At 38.5% G+C, this 23,819-nt stretch overlaps 1 protein-coding gene across 3 annotated transcripts in view; it reads right to left on the bottom strand.

Moving 5' to 3' along the window:
- itga11a (integrin, alpha 11a) overlaps nucleotides 1-23,819 on the bottom strand; it is a 63,614-nt gene that overhangs the window by 20,190 nt on the left and 19,605 nt on the right. For 2 of the 3 annotated variants that reach the window (XM_067440677.1, XM_067440684.1), the window contains exons 3-15: nucleotides 17,191-17,303; nucleotides 16,482-16,573; nucleotides 13,657-13,771; nucleotides 13,189-13,316; nucleotides 12,951-13,099; nucleotides 12,218-12,362; nucleotides 11,759-11,924; nucleotides 11,423-11,493; nucleotides 7,753-7,897; nucleotides 7,353-7,501; nucleotides 4,888-5,031; nucleotides 2,805-3,008; nucleotides 2,577-2,707 (exon numbers count right to left, since the gene is read on the bottom strand). In XM_067440677.1, coding sequence (XP_067296778.1) covers nucleotides 2,577-2,707; nucleotides 2,805-3,008; nucleotides 4,888-5,031; nucleotides 7,353-7,501; nucleotides 7,753-7,897; nucleotides 11,423-11,493; nucleotides 11,759-11,924; nucleotides 12,218-12,362; nucleotides 12,951-13,099; nucleotides 13,189-13,316; nucleotides 13,657-13,771; nucleotides 16,482-16,573; nucleotides 17,191-17,303 — 1,752 coding nt within the window. Of the gene's footprint in view, nucleotides 1-2,576; nucleotides 2,708-2,804; nucleotides 3,009-4,887; nucleotides 5,032-7,352; nucleotides 7,502-7,752; nucleotides 7,898-11,422; nucleotides 11,494-11,758; nucleotides 11,925-12,217; nucleotides 12,363-12,950; nucleotides 13,100-13,188; nucleotides 13,317-13,656; nucleotides 13,772-16,481; nucleotides 16,574-17,190; nucleotides 17,304-23,819 lie in introns of those variants that run through there. The other variant, XM_067440691.1, reaches the window with a different exon arrangement.

Here is a 23,819-nt window from a genome sequence, read left to right as displayed (position 1 = left end):
TCTTTTATAAATATAATAAAACTAAAGACTTTTCGGAGATATTAAGGATACAATACTACTCTATAGTAGACATGTGCCTATTTTCAATAATGCGATTTATCACGATAATAAATATGCACGATATTGTTATCGTGGGCACTTTAAAATATCGTAAATAATAATTTATTAACAATTTATAATTTTTTTATAATTCACTCAAGAATACTTTGCCCATCAACCGTATAAATGCTCAACACCGCTGTATTCTTCGTCAAAGGGAAGCACTCAGGTGTAAATGAGAAGCACATGAACGAGTGAAGGAGACGCGCTGCTGAAGTGCCGCTCAGAGACAGCAGAGGGCGCTGATGAACTGCAGAATGCAGCAGTTACCCCAGAAACCCCGCAAACAAACAAAAACCGCCTGTAGTTTTTAAAACAGCCATTCGTTTTTGTGATCTCAGTGTTGTTCATCACAGCACCAAATACTTAATACTTAAAGACTTAATAGGGTATTTATTTTCAAACTTAAACATTTTTATGTTTTAATCTGGACTACAACATGCCCTAATGATTAGAACTGTTCTAATTATTTATTGTTCAGTAAAACTTTGAGACATACGACTTCATTAGTTAACATGTTAATTCATTATTACCAAACTAACAATGAAAAACACTTATAAAGAATTAATCATTCTAAGTAATGTTAATTTCTTGGTTACTGTTTAATTACATTAAAATCAAAATCAAAATAACTTTTTTAATGGACCTAAGATAAAACTAACAATGATCAGTAGTTCTTAACTAACATTAACAAAAACATTATACTTTCTATAACAAATGTATCTATTGCTCAATCTGAATTAATGCATTAAGTAATGAGACCTTGTATTAATTTGTTACCTGTTGTTCTTTATAGCCTAATTCTTTTGCACTTTAATCTGTTTGAATTTTTTTTTTTTACAGCTCTGGAAAAAAAAAAATCAAGAGACCACTTAACATTGATTTCTCATTGATTTTAAGTGTTAAGTGGTCTCTTAAATTTTTTTCCAGAGCTGTATATATGTTTGGTGCATTATTGTATTTAAACATTCAGTTATTTTTGTTATTACAAAAATAGTTCTTAAAGCTGTTATGCTGTTCAATATCGTGATAATATCGTATATCGTGATAAAACTTCAGCAATTAATCGCAACATGAAAAATTGATATCGGCACATGCCTACTCTATAGGTACTCAAGATTGACTGAAACTGAGTGTCCCCCCCCCCCCCCCCCCTTTAAAGTAGGGGCGAGCTGTGCGTTGCCATCTTGCGAGTCACTCCCGGATAACAGAAAATGGGCAAAAAGGCGGGATGTGGGCAGAGCTGAGGTGACGCAATTACTATAGACGGCGGATAAATGGCTATCCACCTGTCACTCAAAGTAAGCACGCCCTTAATTATGCAGAACTTTAAGGCTTTATATAATGTAAAAAAAAGACTTAAAAAAAATTCACCCCCCTCACAGTTGTCATGAAGGTCAAAATTAGCCATATAGGCTAAAACCACAATTTGTACCAGACAGTAAACATGTTTTTTTTTTTTTTTCTGCTGTAAAGTTGGGAATTTTAACATGGGGCTCAATGAGATTCTGCTCCCTTCTGGAGCCTGTTCCTAGTGGCCAGTCGAGGAATTACAGTTTACATTACTTCCGTATTGGCTTCAAGAGAGATCGCGGGAGGTTGCCGCTTGGTACAAACCAACATCATCACCAAAACATCCTGCCTCTGCTCTTCCTCATGTCCCCCTCTCCAATGGTACTATGCCTAGATAGTTCCCTCTGCTGGTCACATTAGGTATTACAGTTAATCCACTGCATATCAACCATAGATATTATCAACAAAGGGAATAGTGAATGAAGGTGATTTCAGATTCAGCCTTGCTGGCCTGCTGAATCGGAAGAGGTGACAATGAAATTAGGCAAGTAGCCTCATGTATAACATTACTCCTGTTTGATTGTGTGTTTGTGTGTGTATGCACGCATGCAGTGCGTGTGTTTGTGTGTGCTCGCGCATAGCGTGTGGATGTGTGTGTGTGTGCAGGCTGATTTGCGTGTGTGTGTGTGTGTGTGTGTGTGTGTGTGTGTGTGTGTGTGTGTGTGTGCGTGAGAGTGTGTGTGTGTGTGTGTGTGTGTGTGTGTGTGTGTGTGTGTGTGTGTGTGAGAGAGAGAGAGAGAGAGAGAGAGAGAGAGAGAGAGAGAGAGAGAGAGAGAGAAAGAGAGTTTGTGTGCACAGGCATGTTTGATTGAGTGTGTTTTAAGTACAATCCCAAAGCAATTAATTGATTTTGTTTAACTCTGAACCAATTTTCGAGTTGCGTTATGGTTAAAACCAGCTGATTGCAGAGTGCAACCATTCTACGTCATCACCCCAAAATGGCGCTTCCCATAGTCCAAAAATAAAACAGATTTTTTAAATAATGTAGATCTTTCATGGGTTTTCTACTACATATTTCAGTAAGAGACATCATTTAGGTTCTATTAAGCCATACGAGTCTTTACACCAGGGGATCCCTTTAAGGAGAAACTGACAGTGTAAAGAACCCTGTGTTAGAGACTCACCACAGAAGTACTGCTGCACCGAGGGAGCCCACAGCCAGATCCACCAGGTCATCTCCATTCATATCCATCTTCCCATGGATACTACGACCAAAGTACTGCAGACCCGGGGCCAGCTGAACTGCAGCAATTCTCTGACAGAAAAAAGAGAAGGGTTTAAAAATAACTATTCAATGCAAACACATTCAAATAATGAATACACAAGAGAACTGCTGGACACTTATATAGCACCTGTTGATATTTCCTCAGTATTCTGTTGCGTTGGCTGTGATAGATGTAAATGGCTCCTTTGTGATCGTCTTCCAGTGGAGCTCCCACCACCACATCATTAAATGAATCCCCATTAAGATCAGGCACAGGGGCCAGTGCAGAGCCGAAACGGGCATTCTGACCTTGATCTAAGATCTCCAGCGAGCCCTCCAATATGAAACGAGGCTGATGGGATAACAAGCATAAAGAGCTAGCGTGAGGTAGGACACAATTTAGATACACTATGAACCTGGGTGCTCCAGGTTGATGGATTGTATACTACACTCGGCAGAATGGGTTTCACAATGCAACAATGTACAGATATTTTGCCCTTTATTAAAGTCAACTGATGCCACAATGCATTGAAAATGCTGTCATGCACTACGCTGTACAGCACTGTACTATGTGGGTTGGAAACTAGTACTGAATGCTTTGTAAACTCTATTATAAAATCCTGTTTGGATTGCTCATCCAACCCATAATTCAATTGTGCTTTTACTTTATGCTGAAAATACATTGAGAATCGCGGCTATATACAGGAATAAATATTATTGTTTAATAGAGAAATAAAACAAGCCTATTTAGATTATATTTATATTGCTTTTTTTATATTTATTTCATACACCAACTATTTAAAAAAAAAAGTAGAAACTCTGAAAAGAGGCTGTTTATTATGTAAATATTCACTTAGGCCATGGACAAGGGCTAAACATTTCTGTAACCAGAAACAATGTTTTGTGGATTGGGTTAAAGATCCAGAAACCACGATGACAACCCACCGTGTGTTTATGTGAGAAAATTGGAAACAGAAAAAACGAATTCTGCAAACTAGACTGCACTACTGTAACATGATTTAGAAAATTTTATTTAGCCTTTAATAAAAAGCAATTTCCACATGATTAAAATAAATAGTTATACGCATAAACATTCACCATAACAGTCCAAACCAGACCTTCAAGGTCAAATTCAAGAACTGCTCCTGTATTATCACTTAAGGTGAGGTCAGCGAGAAGGCATTTGTGCCTCTGAAATCAATTAGTCTCAAATGAGTGGAAAGTTTGAGGGAAAGGTGCAATTTCTCAAAGCAAAGACTGTTCACATAGGCCAAGTATTTGGGAGAGTAATTAGCCATGCACATCACCCTCCTCCTAAATTCCTAAATCTTTCACTCTCACTGAAAATAAATGGCCATAGACGACAGACACAAGAAATCAATGGTTTTCTCACCCTTCCTAAAATAGCATCAGATTACGAGAGGAAAGGAGAGGAGAGGAGAGGAGAGGAGAGGAGAGGAGAGGAGAGGAGAGGAGAGGAGAGGAGAGGAGAGGAGAGGAGAGGAGAGGAGAGGAGAGGAGAGGAGAGGAGAGGAGAGGAGAGGAGAGGAGAGGAGAGGAGAGGAGAGAAGAGAAGAGAAGAGAAGAGAAGAGAAGAGAAGAGAAGAGAAGAGAAGAGAAGAGAAGAGAAGAGAAGAGAAGAGAAGAGAAGAGAAGAGAAGAGAAGAGAAGAGAAGAGAAGAGAAGAGAAGAGAAGAGAAGAGAAGAGAAGAGAAGAGAAGAGAAGAGAAGAGAAGATTGTTGATGTTGATGTTGATGCACTGTGTCTGGCTGCAACCTGAGGTATAACACAGATTGTGGTCCCCTGGTTACGGCCACAAGGAAATGGCTCATAAGAGCTAAATGAATAAAGATGGAGGTCTGCTTTTTTTTCACAGCATTGCACTTGCATGCACTCCAGCTTTTTCCATTTATTAAAGCAGCTCTCTCTCTGTGAGATTCACATAATTACATTTCAAGGGGGAAATATTTTCCTGCTGAGTTCACCCTCTACTGCTCTCTGATGTGAGGTATGGCAGGTGGCAAAAGCCTGTCAGTATTTATGTTAGACCATTAATGAGGAACTGCATTAATGCACAGGCACAGATTTCAGAGCTTGGATCCCTCAGCTTTAAGACAAAAGACAACATCTGTAGTGTTGCTTTCTTGGCAAGAAGTAAACAGGAGGTAATATAATAGCGAGTCAGTGCTAATTAACTTAAGAATATGCTGAATGACTGAAGAAACTTTACCTGCTCTGTGACTCTATATATGTAGACTTTTCCCTTTTCCCAGCCTCCACTGAAGAACATGGGCGCAGCCACCAGCAGGTTATCAGTCACTCCATCATCGTCTATGTCCACCGGCGCAATCTCACTGCCATAGTATGACCCTATCTGCACAAACACATCCATCAAAGCCAGACTGATTGCTACTGGTGCACAAGGACATGCATTTAGTGCCTATAAAGCACATCACTTGGATATGCACAAGCTGATATAAGCATAAAATCCATGAGCACATAGGGAAGAGTGAGTTAAGCTGTGTTAAGGCAGTTTACTGTGGTGATAATCACCTGTTAAATGTTTACCTCCTTTAAAAATATTTAATATCTCTGTGCTTTGTTTGTGAGAGTTATTTTATTTGCATGCTTTAGGACTGTGATGAGAAGCACATGGATTTGGGTTTTTAGTCTAGACAGTCAACTCATCACAAATGAAAGCCAGGAGAAATATGTAGCAAATTGAAAACATAATGACCAATTGATTATTGCCGGTTGTACATTGTAGCTGATTTTCCACTCACAGGTCAAACCGTTCTCATTGCTTAACCGTTCCATTTAATGCTGAAAGGTGGATTCTGAAATCCACTGCTGCTTCAATATACCTTTATATATCCTAATTAAAATCATAATCAAAGCCTTATTCAATATTTATCCTCCTATATTATTATAATAATTTGTAATGATTCTTTTAAGTTATGATATTACTTAATCAATTGGACACTGATTGTTTCTTCATATATATTTTCAAAAAATTATATCTGGTCTCTGAGTGGTGACTGGGAGTCTGTCCTAGGGATGTGTGATGTAAACACAAGTAAACACTTGATTTCAGTTATGTGTTTGGATTTTGGAGGGATTTCACACACCCCTAACCTGACAGGAGTGCAGTAACAGTGCTTGCTCACTTAGCTTCCAAGGATGAAATGTGGGGTTGTCTTTCATTTTATTCATTTTTTTATTCATTTTCTATTTCGTTTGACACAATACAGAATCAAAATGAATATTGCATTGCATGTACTACTGTTTGTATCTCTCACCAAGAGAAAGCATGCTATGCTAACATGCTAACTTTCTGGTCAGAACTGGAGCTCAATCAGCTCCAACCTTGGAGAGAATGTGTATCTGTGTATGTTTTCTATGTTACAGATCAGTGTTGAGAAGGTGTACAATGGGCATCCTAGGGAGAGTGACAGTTTGTTGTTCTGGACAAGCTGGTGCCTAATTCCAGGGTGAAAGCGTGATTTATGAACATGTGCATTTGATTTACACTTGAGTCAATCATAATCATTAAAGGGATAGTTCACTTTGAAATTAAATTTTGATATGTTTTAGCTTACCTCATGGGCATCTGAGATGTAGGAGTATTTGTTTCCCCAGTAGTTTCAATTTTGATCATTTTATGTCAAACCGTTCTTGTCTGTGCCTCACATAATGCAGGTCTATGGTCACCACCTCAAAGAGCATACACAGAGAAGTCCAAATTAAACAATACCCCATCATAAGTACACATTGACACATTGATGCTCTTTGAGGTGGTGACCATAGACCTGCATTATGTGAGGCACAGACAAGAACGGTTTGACCTAATATGATCAAAATTGAAACTACTGGTGAAAAAAATACTCCTACATCTCGGATGCCCATGAGGTAAGCTAAAACATATCAAAATTTAATTTCAAAGTGAACTATCCCTTTAAATTTGCAGTAATGACATGGATATATCTTGAAAACAGCATACTGTTAGGACAATTGTATGAACGATAGACGAGACGGGTAGAGAGGAAGCACAGCCTACTAACTCCTTGTGAGACTTGAAGCTGGCTTCTGCTGATGAAACTGCAAACTATTCTTTAGTTAATGTTTCTTTAATTAATTGCACTCCTGACTCTTGGTCTTCATTTTCCACTACCGGACTTGGGTCATATACTGTTAACCTCTAAAAGTGCCAATCCGGCCCTGCCAATACGGATATGGTTTCATTTTACACTGTGGGGCTGATAATGGACCTCTTTGGAATGTAATACAAATGTGTCAGTTGTTGCATTGGTAACACAAGGGTCTTTTGTATGTTGTATGTTGTAATTGGCAATCGCGTTATGGAGGATGATTAAATATTTATTTTTATTATTAACTTGTGTTTACGTTGTTCAAATTGCATGCCAGGCAAGCTACAGAAAAACTGGTAGCCAGGCAACAGACAAGTGACCAATCTTGAGTGGTGATGTCACCACACGCATTCTACCAGCACGGTTCAGCACAGCTAGCCAATCGTGCTGAGAAATCCAGGCAGAGAACGGTTTGTAATTGTGCCATGCCATACTTAAGTGTGAAAAATTGAGTCAGAGCAGCAGAATGCTATTGGAGAATGCATGAGCATTGTATACAAACACTGTGTGCTGCAAGTTTTTGTAAACTTGTTTTTAAGTGCTTTACCTGCTGTCCCTTGAGTGAGTGTAATATAGTGAGCTCTCCAGTATTTTTCAGGGTAAAGATGATGACCTTGCCCGTGTGGTTAAAACGTGGAGCTCCTGCTACATATAACTGGCCACTGCGAGCTGACACCACTGATGTCACTGTGTAACCTACAAACACAAAACGAGAAAGATGATCAAATAAAATGCTTATCACTTTTAAAACCAGTATACTGGATGTATCACTTTGCTTAAGAACACAGTGAAGTGGAGATACAATGAGACCAAGAAAGTAAAAAAAAATTACACAGACCCGAGAATGATTAAAAACAATAATAATGAATTTAGATGTCGACATATCACACTGGGTCATGAGTCTATCATTCAATGACAGCCACGGTTCAATGTATAGGGTGAATTACCCAGGTAGGCTCCATGGTTCTTCAGTTCATCTGGGAACTCTTGTTCATAGGAGGACTTTGGTGGGACCACTTTACCCTGACGAGTCTCCTTCAGAACAGCCCCATTCCAGTCATAAGCTCCCACAGCTCCCACTAAAATACCATCCTGCAGACAGAGCAAACAAATATATTCACTTTTACATCAAATTCTGGATTTTTACATTTACATACAATTCACTATTCTTCATTTCTATCAACTCTTAAGGCATCAAACTACAGACTTTGGGTATTTTAAAGGGATGAATGGAGGCATTTATTGTTTTAAGTTGCCAGTTATTCTGACTTCCAACTCTTTTTGATAAGACTCTAGAGCATCTGCAGTGGCTAATTTCACATTGATGTGATTTTGCTTCCAATGGCACTACATTAAACATTAGTCAAAAATAAAAAATAATACAAATATCAGAGCTCACAATCTCCAAACCCTCTTTATATATTATCCAATGCATCAATCATGCACGAGGGCAGTAAGACAACATTTAGATTAAAAGCACAGTTTCCAGTTGTTTGTACAGAACGTATTGTAGCTGCATTCGTGACCTCATTTAGCTCTCAGTAAATTCATAATACAGTGATTTACACATTTTTATTCATTCAGTGTCCATCCAGCTCCTTCATAATTTCTCTGGAAGTGCTTTGCATTCAATTGCCATGGAAACCTCATAAACAATTTATTTCCTTAGTGATGAGTTTATTCTGCTGTAAATTATGGACAAAATGCTTGGCATCCCACACTGTTAATTATGTAGACAGTAGTCAGATTGAAAACAAGTGGAACGGGTTCATGTTTAGAAAGAACTTAAATTCCCGGGCGGTTGCTTACATATAAACAAACAACAACGTTCCGAGCGATCCCAGCCCAGACGGAACATTCTTACCGAACTTACAGGCCACTGAGAATGCGCTGCTCAAGCTCAGTGGATACTTCAGAACTCAAACATAAACACAGAGAGCTGATAATCAGGACTTTCTGGTTTTTAATCAGAGAACAAAATGCACTGTGGATGAAACCACCAAAGTTTTCCAGAAAGCCTCCATTTGTGTGTGCCATTTTAGTGTGACCTCATCCTTTCAACAACTTCAGCTCTACTGCATCCTGGCTTTCACAGCATACAAAGAGTCACATCTGAATGGTACAGTGCTGGCTGTGTGTGATGTTGAGCACCTGGTGCCCATTGCTTCTTAACACAGCTACTATAAATCCATCATCGCTTTTCTTTTCTACTGAACCAGCTGCACATACGCAGGCAGAAGATGTGATAAGGGAGTGATGCCACCAAGACTGCAGTGCTTTACCTTTCTCCCATGGCCCATTTTATTATCTACCCCTGGATTTCATCACTTTAAAGGTCACTTTTACTGGACATTTTTTCTTTTTCTTTTCTAATTTTTACCAGTTAAACATTTGTTCATGCTAACACTATGCACTGTGCTAATACCCACACACACACACACACACACATGTTGGTCTATGTGGTTTACAGGGACTCTCCATAGGCGTAATGGTTTTTATACTGTACAAACCGTATTTTCTATCCCCTTACACTGCCCCTACCCCTAAACCTACCCATCACAGGAAACATTCTGCATTTTTACTTTCTCAAAAAAACATCATTTAGTATGTTTTTAAGGCCATTTGAATTATGAGGACATTTGATATGTCCTCATAAACCACATGTATAGTGTAATACCAGTGTAATACCCATGTAGTTATACAAATTTGTGTCCTCATAAACCACATAAACAGGCTCACACACACACACACACACACACACACACACACACAGTGGACGCTGAAATATGGCCAAAAGCACTGCAAGCCTGTGAAGCCTGTATGAACAGCAATTTGAAAGCGAAAACAACAGTGTCAAGAAAAACTGCAAAGCAGACTGACCGTGTATAACCAATCTGTATGTGTAAAAAATAAACTGCTGGAACTTGCAAATATCTAAATGACTTACTTACAGTTTTGTCACGACTCTCTCATTCATTAAAATGTATGAATATATATATATTTATCAACTCTAATGAATGAGAGGTCATATATTTAAACCTAGACACATCCTGCTTTGGAGAAAGAAGTACCATCTGGATTTTGGGTATGATTTTTTCCTAGAGTGCAAACATTCTTTCCAGCGACTTATCCCTCCTCTCAACACTCAGGATGCTTTTGTTGCAGATGCTCTTCCAGGCATCTAGAGGCCTGATGGACTGGATTTCCAGTCATCACAACGGCCATCTGGAGTTTTCCTATCCATTTCTTCCACAAAATAAGACTAGATATTAATAACTCTCATGGCAGGTTTTGCTTGCCTTCAGGGGACGGAGTGGAAAAATCGGAGGGGTTGCATCAACAAACTGTGCTGCCTGGACAGAAATGATTAGTGTTACAGTTGGGAGCAGGTTTGGGTTGGATACAGACCCACCAGGTACAGTTTAGGCTGATTTTTGGAACGACCGTAGCAGAACAGCAGGTACAGTAAGGGAGTGTCAGATGCTGAGTCTGTGCAAGCCTGTTCTAATATCGGCTCTGGGTTCAGACAGAGAAGAAAAAATGTTTCTTCTCCCATGAGGAGCAGCTCCTCCACACTTCTCACCACAATAATCCCTTCCCTGGGAAAGCCTTGACCTTATATTCATTTTTTTGGAATGAGAATCAGAAAGAGGCTTGATTTAATTATCAGGGAGGAATATTATCTGCTCACCATTGTAAAGGTATAATATTTGTGGTGTATCAGATTACTGACAGCGACATATAGAGATGACCTAAAGAAAGAGAAGAAAAGTGTTTAAGGAGACAGAAAGAAAGAAAGGCAGAAAGATAAGGTTTGAGTTCAAAGAAAGTAAACCGAAAACATTCACTGAACGTCTGACTTTTGGTTCAGACAAAGTTCTTAATCTGATCTCGGTTAAACTGTCTAGGTTTTCACTTTCAGATGAGATGAGATGAGATGGGGAGTTTTCAAACTGAGGAATAAGGTCAACAGAGAACTTACAAAGCACATTTGTATATTTACACCAATACACTGATAACTCGCAAAACCCGGCTTATTGAATTAACTCATTGTTCAGGTTTACATGCAGGTCACTAACCCGGCAAGGCAGGTAAACCATGTTTAGAAGACTTTATTACAAAATCTGGTTATTACTCAGTAAAAACTAACCATTTGGGTATCTGGCTCTGAGTACGGTTACACTTGTTATATGAGATGTGATGTACATGAATAAGCAGCAAGCAGTATTTTGACTGTATCATTTCTACTTCAGCTGCAAAAGATGAGAAAATTTTTATAATTTCTTGGGTCAAGAAATAGTCCGATTTTTTGCAATATTTCCTCCTCACCTACTGTGAAACGGTTCTCTTTCTGGATGTGCTTAAATCTGCAGGACGCTTTCCTGTCGCATATAACACATGCACAATTCAATAAGCTGACAGAATGCAGGCTAATGTGTTTACATCAGGGTATCGGTGTAAGGGTAAAAAAAAATATACCTGTGTCAATTGGTTTATGCTTAAGCCGTTTATGACCTTACTCTGTTTCCAGGTAAAAAGAGGTCAACACATTTACATTACCACATGTAAAAATGTGCATGTAAATGTGCTCACAGACAGATGGACACACAGACTCACCTCCACTGTGTGTGTGGAGAAGCCAGCCTGAGACATCTGGAGACCAAATGCTGTCCCGTTCTTGCTAGTCCCTGCAGACAAAGACAACATGAACATTGAACACACATGAGAAAAGAGTCCACCATTTCCTACAACAGAGCATTGCAGATTTCATTGATCTTAAAGAAAGAGTTGGCACAGAGAATACAGCAAAGAGACGTGGTATAAATTTGAAGATTTGGTCCAATGCAATTTACAGTGTGGTGCTGCGCAGAGATTTTACAGGCTGAGGTTTCGGGCTGTGTTATGGATATGATGCAATTTTGTGTGTGGTGCCATTGCGGTAAAATTGCCAACCCTCTAAACTGAAGATCCTCTCTCCGAGAGCATCCACAATGTCCTTTAATGCTGCCTCGTCTGTCACGTTGAAGAAATGCTTATCATCAGGGTCGCTAGCAATGTACTTGATCTCATTAAGGAAAGCTTCAGGGTTGATGCCTCTGCGGTTGTAGTAGCCCAGTACCTGTTGTGAGGAAGAACAACAAGAATCAATCAGCCTGAAGAGAGCTCAAACATAACACATTTCTCTTGAGAGCCCAAGACAACATCTCAAATCTAAGGCTCAATAAGGGAGAAAGCAATGGGCCTTTTTTACTGGTGTCAGCAGCTGAATGTGACCTCAATGACTGGTTCAATGCCCATTTTAAAATAGGTCATCAAGTATTTTCAGCATTAGAATGGCCATCAATGTAACAGCAAAGAAAGAAACCAGGAAAGAAAGTGAAGTAAACTGGAAGCAAGGAAGGCAATACTTACAGCGATGGCATATCTGGTGATGCCATCCTTCTCGCTGTCCTCAATGACCTGCTGCAGGTCAGCATTGTCATGTGATTCTCCATCTGTGATGACGATCATGACCTTCTTTGCTCCTCTTCTACCTCCCTGCTTAAAGGCCTCTGAGCTGTGAATATCCATAGATAATAACTTATGTTATAGCTCTGTAAATATTCTTGGACTCAAAATGTACAATGTCGTTCAAAAGTTTGTGCTCAGCAAGAAACTTTTTTTTAATTAAATCAATACTTTTCTTCAGCAAGGATGCATGAAATTGATCAAAGGTGATAGTAAAGACCTTTATAGTGATACAAAAATTTTTTTTTTAATAAATGGTGTGCTTTTGAACATTTTATTCATCAAAGAAAAAACATCAAATTTCCACAAAAATATTAAACAGCACCATTGTTTTTAACATGGATAATAAGAAGAAATGTTTATTGAGCAACAAAACAGCACATTAGAATGATTTCTGGATGATCATGTGACTAAAGACTGACATTTTTTACAAATGTCAGAAAACAATTAGTTTAAATTAATACAAATATTTCACAATATTATTGTTTCCATAAATGCTGTCTTGCGACTTCTTTCAAAATCATGAAAACAATCTTACAGATCCTAAACGTTTTCATGGTAGTGTACTTAAGTAGCAAGAGCTGGATGATTATTACATTTTTTTTGTTTGTTTGTTTTTTGCATTTATGTGCAGTACCGTGCAACACTGATTCCTAGCGCAGTGTTGGTCTCTTCTCCTCCTCGCTGTCCTATTTTACGGGCTGCTTTGACCACATCCTCCACAGAGCGGAAGTCATTTAGCTGAAATTCTGTCACCACCTTTTCTCCATATTGTAGTACTCCAACCTGAAAAGCACATAATCCGTTTCACGTGACAAAAAAATGAAGAAACATTTAATACTTCGCACTGACATTATTCAGAAAGTCTAAGACACCTGAATCTGTCCTGGTCCAACGTAGAATTTCCGCAGGATGTTGATAAGGAAGTCTTGAACTTCATTCCAGGGGTAGATTGAATTTGAACCGTCCAGGACTATAACTATGTCCATGTATGTCTCACACCCTGATAAGGGAAATTAGAAGTTTTTTATGCCTTTGGCAGATAAATCGCATTAATTGGAAGTGATTCTGTTTTAGGGATTTAATTATTTAGGTCTGTGATTCTTTTGTCAAAAAATATATATATTCTCAGATCTTTCTTTATGAGCAGTCATGATAATTTTCTTTTTAAAAAGAAGATTAATTCCACAATATATAGCCTATGACAGATCCAGAAACTGTCATGGCCAAATTCAGCATAAAAATAAAGTCAACGGTTAGGACAGAAAATGGAAACATATTACCGAAATGTCACTGCAAAAACTGTCCTAGTTAAATCAAGGGTGCAGGTGCATTGTGTTTACTTTGGAAGGCAGGAGCGATAGTACGGGAAAACTTGAAGCTGGCGTTGACTCTGGAGCAAATTCCAGTGCTGTAGTACGAGCTACCACATTCGTACGACCAAAGGGGACCACAAGCCTGTGAATTATCACAAAGAGTATTAAGCGCACCATTAATAAATTAATTTAGGAATTACATGAAGATCATGGGCTCATTTGGCATAAAGAATTATGATTCCATAGTGTTCCACAGGGAATGGATGATGTTTAAACACTTAACAATATTAGTGTTGTAGACCGTTTAAATGCCAGATTACTTTAAAGGGTTAGTTCACCCAAAAATGTAATTCATGTCATTAATGACTAATGTCGTTCCACACCCGTAAGACCTCCGTTCATCTTTGGGACACAGTCTAAGATACTTTATATTTAGTCCGAGAGCGTATGCAAGTGTATGCAAAGGTAATAAAAACTAGCCTGGATGACAGCCAAACTTAGCCCCAAATTCGGTCTGGCCTCGCTCCATAGAGGAGTAATTATCTCCGAACAGAAACTGTTCGGACCAATGAAATCTAATAATTTAATTTGTTACATTTTTCTAGGCATTCAAAGCGCTTTACATAGAAGGGGGAATCTCCTCAACCACCATCAATGTGTAGCATCCACCTGGATTATGCGATGGCAGCCACATTGCGCCAGAACGCTCACCACACACCAGCTAGTTGGTGGAGAGGAGACAGAGTGATGAAGCCAATCATTATATGGGAATTATTAAGAGGCCATGATGGACAGAGGCCAATGGGCAAATTTGGCCAGGATGCTGGGGTTACACCCCTACTCTTTATGGAAGGATCTTTACTCCCTGGTATTTTTAACGACCACAGAGAGTCAGGACTTCGGTTTAACATCTCATCCGAAAGACGGTGCTCTTTGACAGTACAGTGTCCCCATCACTATACTGGGGTGTTAGGACCCACACAGACCACAGGGTGAGCACCCCCTGCTGGCCTCACTAACACCTCTACCAGCAGCTACCTAGTTTTCCCAGTTGGTCTCCCATCCAGGTACTGACCAGGCTCAGCCCTACTTAGCTTCAGTGGGAAACCAGTCTTGGGCTACAGGGTGATATGGCTGCTGGTATTATCAGGGTGGGCTTTAGATGATGACGGACATATGATAAACAGTAACGTAATCATGCACGTCATCAAAGGAGCTTGGATTATATTTGTTCAAATCTTAAATGAAGAGCTTGTTTGTATATGCATTCACCTTCACAATTTCATTCACCTTTCCAGGTTCGGTTGAAACACGCCCCATAATCACAGCCCAATGGAGCAGTTTCAGACTCATATTCTGACTAGAATTGAGTATGACCACATCAGGCTAAATAAAAACATCATCAAAGTAGTCCATATGTGACATCAGTTAGTTAATTAGAACCTCTTGAAGCATCAAAAATACATTTTGTTCCAAAAATAACAAAAAATACGACTTTATTCAGCATTGTCTTCTCTTCTGTGTTTGTTTTCAATCCGCAAACAAAGATTCAAACGGTCATGAATAAGCATTTTGATTCATGAGTCGGATCGCCAATGTCACGTTGTGATTTCAGCAGTTTGGCAGTTTGACACATAGACATAATATACGTAGACGTCTCATAGACTGACGCTGCCTATTGGAGCGGACGTATCAGCGTGGCGCCATCTTGGATGGGTCCCCAATGCGCCACCCCCCGCATTTATTTCTACTGAGGAAGATGTATTCTCAACTACAATGATCATAACTCCCAGAGTTTTTACCGGATTTTCACACGGTTTGGTTTGTTACAAACTGCAAAGACTTAGTTATGATACAGGACACTGTCACACATTGAAAAATTCTGCACACACACACACACACACACACAGACATACACATACACATACACGCACACACACACACACACACACACACACACACACACACACACACACACACACACACACACACACACACACACACACACACACACACACACACACACACACACACACACACACACACACACCTTCTGTGACACATATACAAACAAACTCCTATATATACTGTACCAGCTCAGAATTATTATTTTTTAAAGGCCTAAAGTAAACGTTATAATTCCAGTTCATACCAGCATCTTCCTTTACCCTGTCAGGCTTGCAACTGGGACTCGGGAGTTGGGAGAACTGTTTTGCACAACTTCTTGCGTATGCTTGCACTCTGTAACTCCAGGGTAGTTAATTTTACACGTAAGTAATGTTAGTCACGATGACATAATTGTATAAATTGTAAAATAACCTAAATTATTGTTCAATCTTACTTGTGAAATGTAATCCCATGTGATCTGTTATCAATATTGCGTTATTGAAACCGTAAGCTGCACAAAATACGGGCATAATTGCTCGCTCTCCGTTGACTCCGATTGACTCTGAATGCTAGCGTTGAGTGGAGAGACCCAACTAATATGGTGGTTGGGTCACGCTCCAGCAAGTCATGAGGTGTCTACTTATATTATGTCTATGGTTTGACGTGCGATACAAATCATGAATCAATATGCTGATTCATGACCGTTTGAATCTTCATTTGAGGTTTAAAAACAAACGCGGAAGAGAAGACAATGCTGAATAAAGTCGTAGTTTTTGTTATTTTTGAACCAAAGTGTATTTTCAATGCTTCAAGAGATTCTAATTAACTAACTGATGTGATCTTATGGGTGTGGAACAACATTAGGGTGAGTCATTAATGACATAAATTAAATTTTTGGGTGAACTAACCCAGTAACACTGAATATGCATTCGTATCTAACCAGACATGCAAAACATTCAACTCACCACAAAGCTGTTGTCTTTTGGGTTGGACGAAAGGGTCATTCCAAGTCTCATCTTATCCTTTCGTTCAGAGACATTTGTCAAGGATATCCTTCCTTATGAAAAAAAACAAAACATTAACAAATGTTGCAAATGTGGAAGCAAAATAAAATGCTGTGCTGTAAAATCTGACCACAGTCCATATGTAGCATATGTACTTAAAACAGGGACTTCCTCTAACAGTAAACATATTTGTTAACTCTGTCTAGACATTCCTGACTTTATCTGCAATCCGCATCTGTTATGTGTGTGCATCTATAAGCATACACATATTGAAACTGACAGAGAGGTTGTATCGACACAGTTAACATTATATAGAACACATATGCTTGACATACTGTAGATGTTGTGCTCTGCAATGAAAAATCCAGATGTGTACGTGTAAACTCAAGATGCAGGGGTGTAATTGAATGAATCAATCTGCCTCCCTCTCCCTCTCCCCACCCTACTTTGCTTTTCACAAGGCATGCCTGGTAACACTCTGCCCAAACCACAACTCTTACCCGTATTGTTGAAGCTTTGTGAAGTAATTATTTGGTGCTGGTAAATAATTACAGTTCCTTTTTAAGTGTGTTTACAAAAGTATTTACGCTAAGTATATACCTAGTATTTATAATCCACAGTCATCCAGTGTTAATCTCATAAATGAAATTTAAAAAAAAAATTACCATACCAAGATTGAGTTTGGAGCAGCTGGGTCCTCCAGATCTCCTACTTAAGGGACATTTGTACACATCTCCTGTCTGATGCTGTCCATTTGTTTCCAGTGGGGCTCCTACCAGTAACCTAGGAACATCCACAATCCAAACATTTAAATATTATCTTTGACATAGTCATCTAACAGAAATGTCAGAAAAAAACACATAAGCACAAAGCAGGTGTGTGATCCACTTCCCTGTAAATAATACAGCCAGAAGCCTGTTGATTTAAGCTCCCTATGAAAGCAGGGGCATTTAAAGGAGGTTAAAGAGAAGTGAATCAATGAGAGATGGCAGGTGAGTGGAATCTAACGGCAAAGGAATGTTTAAACAGGTTTAAGCTGAATGTTGACGTCTGAGGTAATGTATCGATGGAAGCGCTCAGGGCGGTTAGGTATGTGGGACTCTGCTGAGATCTGTTTGTGTGCGTGATGAAATATGTATCCTATGACCCAGACTGACTAAACACATTGCTCCATTAACGCTGGCATGCTTTACACGTAATTCTGCTCCTACAGAGAGCAATCAGGGACACACACATCATTCAGGTGCAGTAGCAGTAGCACTGTAGGGAGCAGTACGTACTTTTCACGGCTCTTAGAAGCATGCAGCTTTTAAAAGCAAAGGCCGTCACTTTCCCTAAGTAGCCGTGGAGGACTCATTTAACTAGCCACAGATCACTTGAATACTAGGCGTCCTTAAACACAGCAAGATGTGTACTTTCAACTATGCAAGAGATGCAGAATTCTTTCATGCTGATAGTGGTCTGAAGGGAGAGAGAAAACTTGTTTTACTTCACATTTATGTCCCTGTTTCAGGTCATAATGGGCTCTTAAATGTCATTCAGAACTTCATAATTAGTTAATGGTGAGCTGGTACTATTAAATAGCCTATCAGATGTAAGGCAGTATTTGCATTGGGGTCAGAGAGTGAAAGTAAAACTAATCATGGGAAACAAACGTCTATTTATTACAACAAAAAAAAGCTTTTTTTACAATCCATGGGTTATTTGTCTGCCTTTTTAGGAGTAGCTCTCATGTAAAATGCTACATTTTCTCATGAGCTGCATAGCATTACAACTCAGTCCGTTCAAATACAATTCAGAAGAAGAAGAAAAGACAATTTATTTTTGATATTGACCAATAAAACACTTTTTTTTTTAAACAGCTATGCTTCACACACAAGACTGGTTCACAATCTTTGTGGGAACTCTTTAGAGATGTAATGGTTTTTATACTGTACAAACTATATTACACCCCTAAACCTGCCCATCACAGAAAACTTTCTGAATTTTTATATTTTCAAACACACTCATTCTGTATGATTTATAAGCGTGTTTCCTCATGGGGACCTCAATTTAGGGTCTTGCATTTAGACAGGGTTAATGCAGGAATCCTGAAGTTAATTTCAATACCTTTTTAAGACTTTTTAAAGACTACTCAAAATATTTTAAGACCTCACCGCACTTCAAGTTCTAATCGACAACAAACCTTTAATAAACAGTTGTAGTCGAATTTAGACTTAAAATCTCTATCCTAGGCTAATTTTGTATCGTTTATATTGCAGATCTGTTTCGCAACGTATGGAGGGCGACACATTACCTAACTGCGCATTTCACAAAATACATGACGTAACCCGTAGACAGCGCTCGCCAGGGATGGAAATTAACTTTTTTCAAAGTCTACCACTCAATGTTTTTACCAACCACTTTTTTGTTTTTAACTGACGATGTGTAACTGCATGTGAAAATTAATACTACAAGCTCTACAATACTTACGCAGTTTATTTAATCTCAAGTCTCAATGAAATACTGACATTTTCACGATGATTCGTGGTCTTTTATGGCTTTCAGTTTTATGGTTTTTAGTCCCAACAATGAAACTATTAGTTTTGGCATCTTTGGCAACAAGCCTGTTGATGACATACCGAGCAGAACATTGTCAGTATGGATGCAACGAAATCAAAATTCTTGGCCGAAACCAAAAAAGAAGAAACCAAAGCCGAAAAAACGAAAAATTTAATTTAAACAAAAATGTTTAACTCGACCTCACTCATGTGTACATTAAATAATAATGTACAGGCCTACTGACCTGCAGAAAGGTACAGGAATTGAATAAGTTCAAATGTAAAATAACTGCATATTTAACTGTTTAAATGAAAGATTAATCCTTATTAAACTCACAAAAGCTATTAAATCAAGAGCATTGTTTAATGTCAAACTAAATATAAGGACATCACTCAGGCAGCAGTAAAGGCTACTGCACCTTTAAGACCTGATGCAGGGATATGCTCGTCTTTCTCAACTGTGCATACTACACAGTTCACTTAAGGCATATTCAGACTATGTCTGCTAGGATACTCATCAAGATGGACATGTTGATATACTTTCTTGTGTGAGTTTGTCCGTTTAAGCACAAGACTTGAAGGAGAACTCAATATTTGCGCGCTGTGAGACGGGCGTGCGCGCTCTCGGATGATGCACAGCGTAAGATCTTCTCACAGAGCGCGCAAGTCTCACAGCGCGTCTTCCCTCGAGTGATGACGGAGAAAACGACTGGTCATATGCGCATATACGGCAGCACTCGCATGCATTGAACAAAGTTTACAAAGAGGTGAAACAGCTAGGTAGGTGAAGCGATTTTACCCGCCACACCTCAAAAATCAGCCGCATTTGGCTGGTGGCGGTGCTAATTTCCATCCCTGGCTCACGCGCTCCGAGCCGAACTCAGACTGAGCGCCCCGTTGTTTTTTAATACTTATGGGGATGAAAATAAATATATTTATAAATACTTTTTGGAGTCAAACTCTTTTGACAAAGCTTGAACAAAATACTTTCAAAATGTAAGACTTGGCGCCATGATAAGACTTTTTAATACCTTATAAGGGTCTTAATTTTACCAAAATTGATTTATCACCTTTTAATACTTTTCAAGACCCCGCGGATACCCTGCTAGAGTCTGCTAGGGGTATACTAGGGGTGCTCCGATCGATCGGCCGATAATCGCTTTGGGATGATTGATCGGCAGGCTCTAAAAAGGCCCAAGTCATAAAGCGATCTCTTACTGACAACATAAAGACGCGCGCCTGCCGTGAGAGCGGGCATGACATGCAGCGCCACAGTTCTCTTTGCGGCTTTCTGCCTCATTTATTTATTAACTCATTCTGCCTCATGAAATATTCAAAACACAAAGGCACTAACACAGCCTGCCACAATAAAAATATGTAGAAGCACCACATCTCACACACAATCACCACATCTAAAGCGGATTCTGACAAGTGCTAAAGGTTAATGCTCTGAACAGGAGCAATACCCACTCAGGGACAGTGCGATTCAGGGAGCGATATCTGACACTAGTTTACTGCAGATCCAGACCTCCATGAGTGTTCTGCCATAGGCCAGGGGTCAACATCATGGGCCCCTCGAGAAAATATTTCTCTGTTTGGCAAGCTTCTCCAGTGAAGCATTCCAACAAAATCTGGATCCATCTCCCCAAACAAATGGATTTTACATATTACAGTTAAAATATAATTATAAGACACCCACAGGCTATTTAGAGTGAAATTAGGGAATGCAGAAGAAATATCTCTGCAGATGTATGTTGTTGACTGCTACGCCTCACTTTAGGTCATTCAGTCAATACAGTGAAATAAACAAAATGAACTGACAGTGACAGTGTATCACTGTTTCTTATGTAAATATGAAATATAAAAGATATTTGGATAAACAAACCCTCTACGTTTGACATGGGTTTGAAATCAGCATGAAATAAGGAAATACGTTTAAACATAAAAAACAAACAAACCAGAGTCTCCAGTTAAAAGTTCATCTAAACATTTTCAAATGTCTCTGGAAATGGCTTTGCACAGAAGGAGCTCAGACTGTGTGCATATTTTCCCTGCTATTAATATTGTGAATATCACTGGTGTTATAGCCGCTTTTGGCACTATACTTTACACTTGAGTTCAGCTCGGGACACACTTACCTAAACAAAAAATTGGAAAGAAGGAAGTATGAAAGAAAGAGAGAGATGAGCATGAGAAAGAAGGCCATTGTTGCAGTGATTTAATAGTCTAGTCAAACTTCCAGGGCAATGACACAGTGAGCTGTTAAAACAATCAGGCTCAGACTCATTAAGTTCATACTTTTTTTCTCTGCAGCAGAGCTACACAAGGCTAATAGCATGAATGAAACATCCTCGCTAATACACAACCTTTACATATCCAATCTCCCACAAAACGTTGGACTAGCGGCCCAAGTCCTTTGGAAAAATCTAAGAGGAAAGGGTTTGACATTAATAGACAAATGTTTTTCACATTTGGAGAGTTAAAAAACTTTGTTCATGGTACCATGGTGCTGAGGTTTATGAAGTGCCAGTGAGTCCACTGATATGTTGTTTCATTACTTTTATATATAAGAGGACAGAAAAGCAGAGATGCTTCTGAAATCACAGCCTGTGTGTTACTGATTTAAAAAAGAACAAGTTAAACATCACGGAAACCTCAGTGTGACATTACCATTACCATGAAACACATTTGTGTTGTTACTTCTTCATTGTAAAGGTAGCAAAGCTACACTGTAAAAAATTATTTAGAAAAAAAGTTACCTGGTTGCCTTAAAATTTTGAGTTCATTGAAATTAAAATTTTGAGTTAATACAATGAACATTTTTTGAGATTCGACAACCTTTATTAAAAGATTTTGTAAGCATATTGGGTAATTATGTGTGTTTTATTTCTGATGACGCAGTGAAACATGCTAAATTGTGCTATTTTCATGATTTATCACATTTTTTATGTGGTTCAGGTACAAAAATATTTTGAGTTTCTATTTATTAAACTAATTTCCTTCATTGTATCAACTCAAATTTTTAATTTCAATAAACTCAAAATTTTAAGGCAACCAGGTTACTTACTTTTTTAAGTTAAACCAATAAAAAAACACCACAAATTTTTTATAGTGTAGTAACCTATAGCAACACACCTCACATAAAAACCTATAAAACTATACTGGGCATGTTGGTTTTATCTCATCCTTTCTGCTTTGATAACCAATACATTCTTGAACAGATGAAATTTCACAAGAAGTGTAAAAGATGGTTTGTGGTCCGTATTTTTAGTTTGAGTCTAGAGATAAAGAATGCTTCAACCCTCCTGCTGCTTGTGGAATTCACAGGTCACAGGCCAGACAAAAGTCAAAACTCAGCAAGAAATTCAAAAGGCAACTCTCAAAAATAAACAGGCTGTGCGTATGTGTCCACGTTTGTCTCTATGTTCATCCCTAGGGATCTGTCAGGTCAATTCTGTGGATGGATGTGCAACTGTCAATGGCCACCCAAGGAAAAATCTCACTGGCAGCCAGACATCAGAAAAACAACTCAAGTATAATGAACATCTTACGCTGAGAGATTTTTGCTCTACCAAAATAGAACAAATTCTCACTGATTGCATTGCAAATGTCAACCAAGAATGTGTGTCTGTTACATAACCACATTTCCGTTCATTTGATAAAGTCATTATTGTACGCTTTCAACTTTGTCCATAACCACAGATGATGGACCAGCACCCTCACAGACATTATAGTAATGCAAAAAAACAGTCATTCTAGTTGTTTCCTCTTTTGTATTGTCTTACAGTTGTAAATGTTTCCTCTCCATCTATGAGTTCTGACCATTTTTCTATCCAAAAAGCATTTACAATACTACAGCAGAAAGTGAGCGATGGTAAGAAATAGCAATTGAGAGTTTTTATAATATAGAATACTGTTCAAACGTTTGGGATCAGTAAATTGAAAGAACATTGAAAGAATACTTTTTCAGGCAAGGATGCATTAAATTGCAAATTACAAAAGTATTTCAAATAAATGCTGTTCTCTTTAACTTTCTATTCATAAATGGATACTGAAAATGCATCACGGTTTCAAAAAATATTAAAGGGGGCATAACACACTGCCAGCATGAAATAAGGAAATAAGTTTACACACATAAAAAAAAAAAAACTCAAACGGAGTCAAAAGTTAATCTAAACATTTTCAAATGTCTTTTCCATTGAAATAGAGGAAGCTGAACAAAGTGTTCTTTCCCTGATACACACTTCTTTAGTGAAACTCTGCTCCTGATGAATATAATCTCACCAGCATGCAAATCCTTCCCAGCTAATACAAGTAGTACAAAGTTGCTCTTTATACAGGTCCTTCTAAAAAATTAACATATTGTGATAAAGTTCATTATTTTGTAATGATAATGTTATGTAATGATAAAAATTCAAATTTCATATATTTTAGATTCATTGCACACCAACTGAAATATTTCAGGTCTTTTATTGTTTTAATACTGATGATTTTGGCATACAGCTCATGAAAACCCAAAATTCCTATCTCAAAAAAATTGCATATTTCATCCGACCAATAAAAGAAAAGTGTTTTTAATACAAAAAAAGTCAACCTTCAAATAATTATGATCAGTTATGCACTCAATACTTGGTCGGGAATCCTTTTGCAGAAATGACTGCTTCAATGCGGCGTGGCATGGAGGCGATCAGCCTGTGGCACTGCTGAGGTGTTATGGAGGCCCAGGATGCTTCGATAGCGGCCTTAAGCTCATCCAGAG

Source organism: Pseudorasbora parva, chromosome 1 (assembly GCF_024679245.1).
Source record: "Pseudorasbora parva isolate DD20220531a chromosome 1, ASM2467924v1, whole genome shotgun sequence".
Taxonomy (NCBI): domain Eukaryota; kingdom Metazoa; phylum Chordata; class Actinopteri; order Cypriniformes; family Gobionidae; genus Pseudorasbora; species Pseudorasbora parva.
Note: the sequence above shows the minus strand (reverse complement) of the source record. Positions and strands in the feature narration are given on the sequence as shown.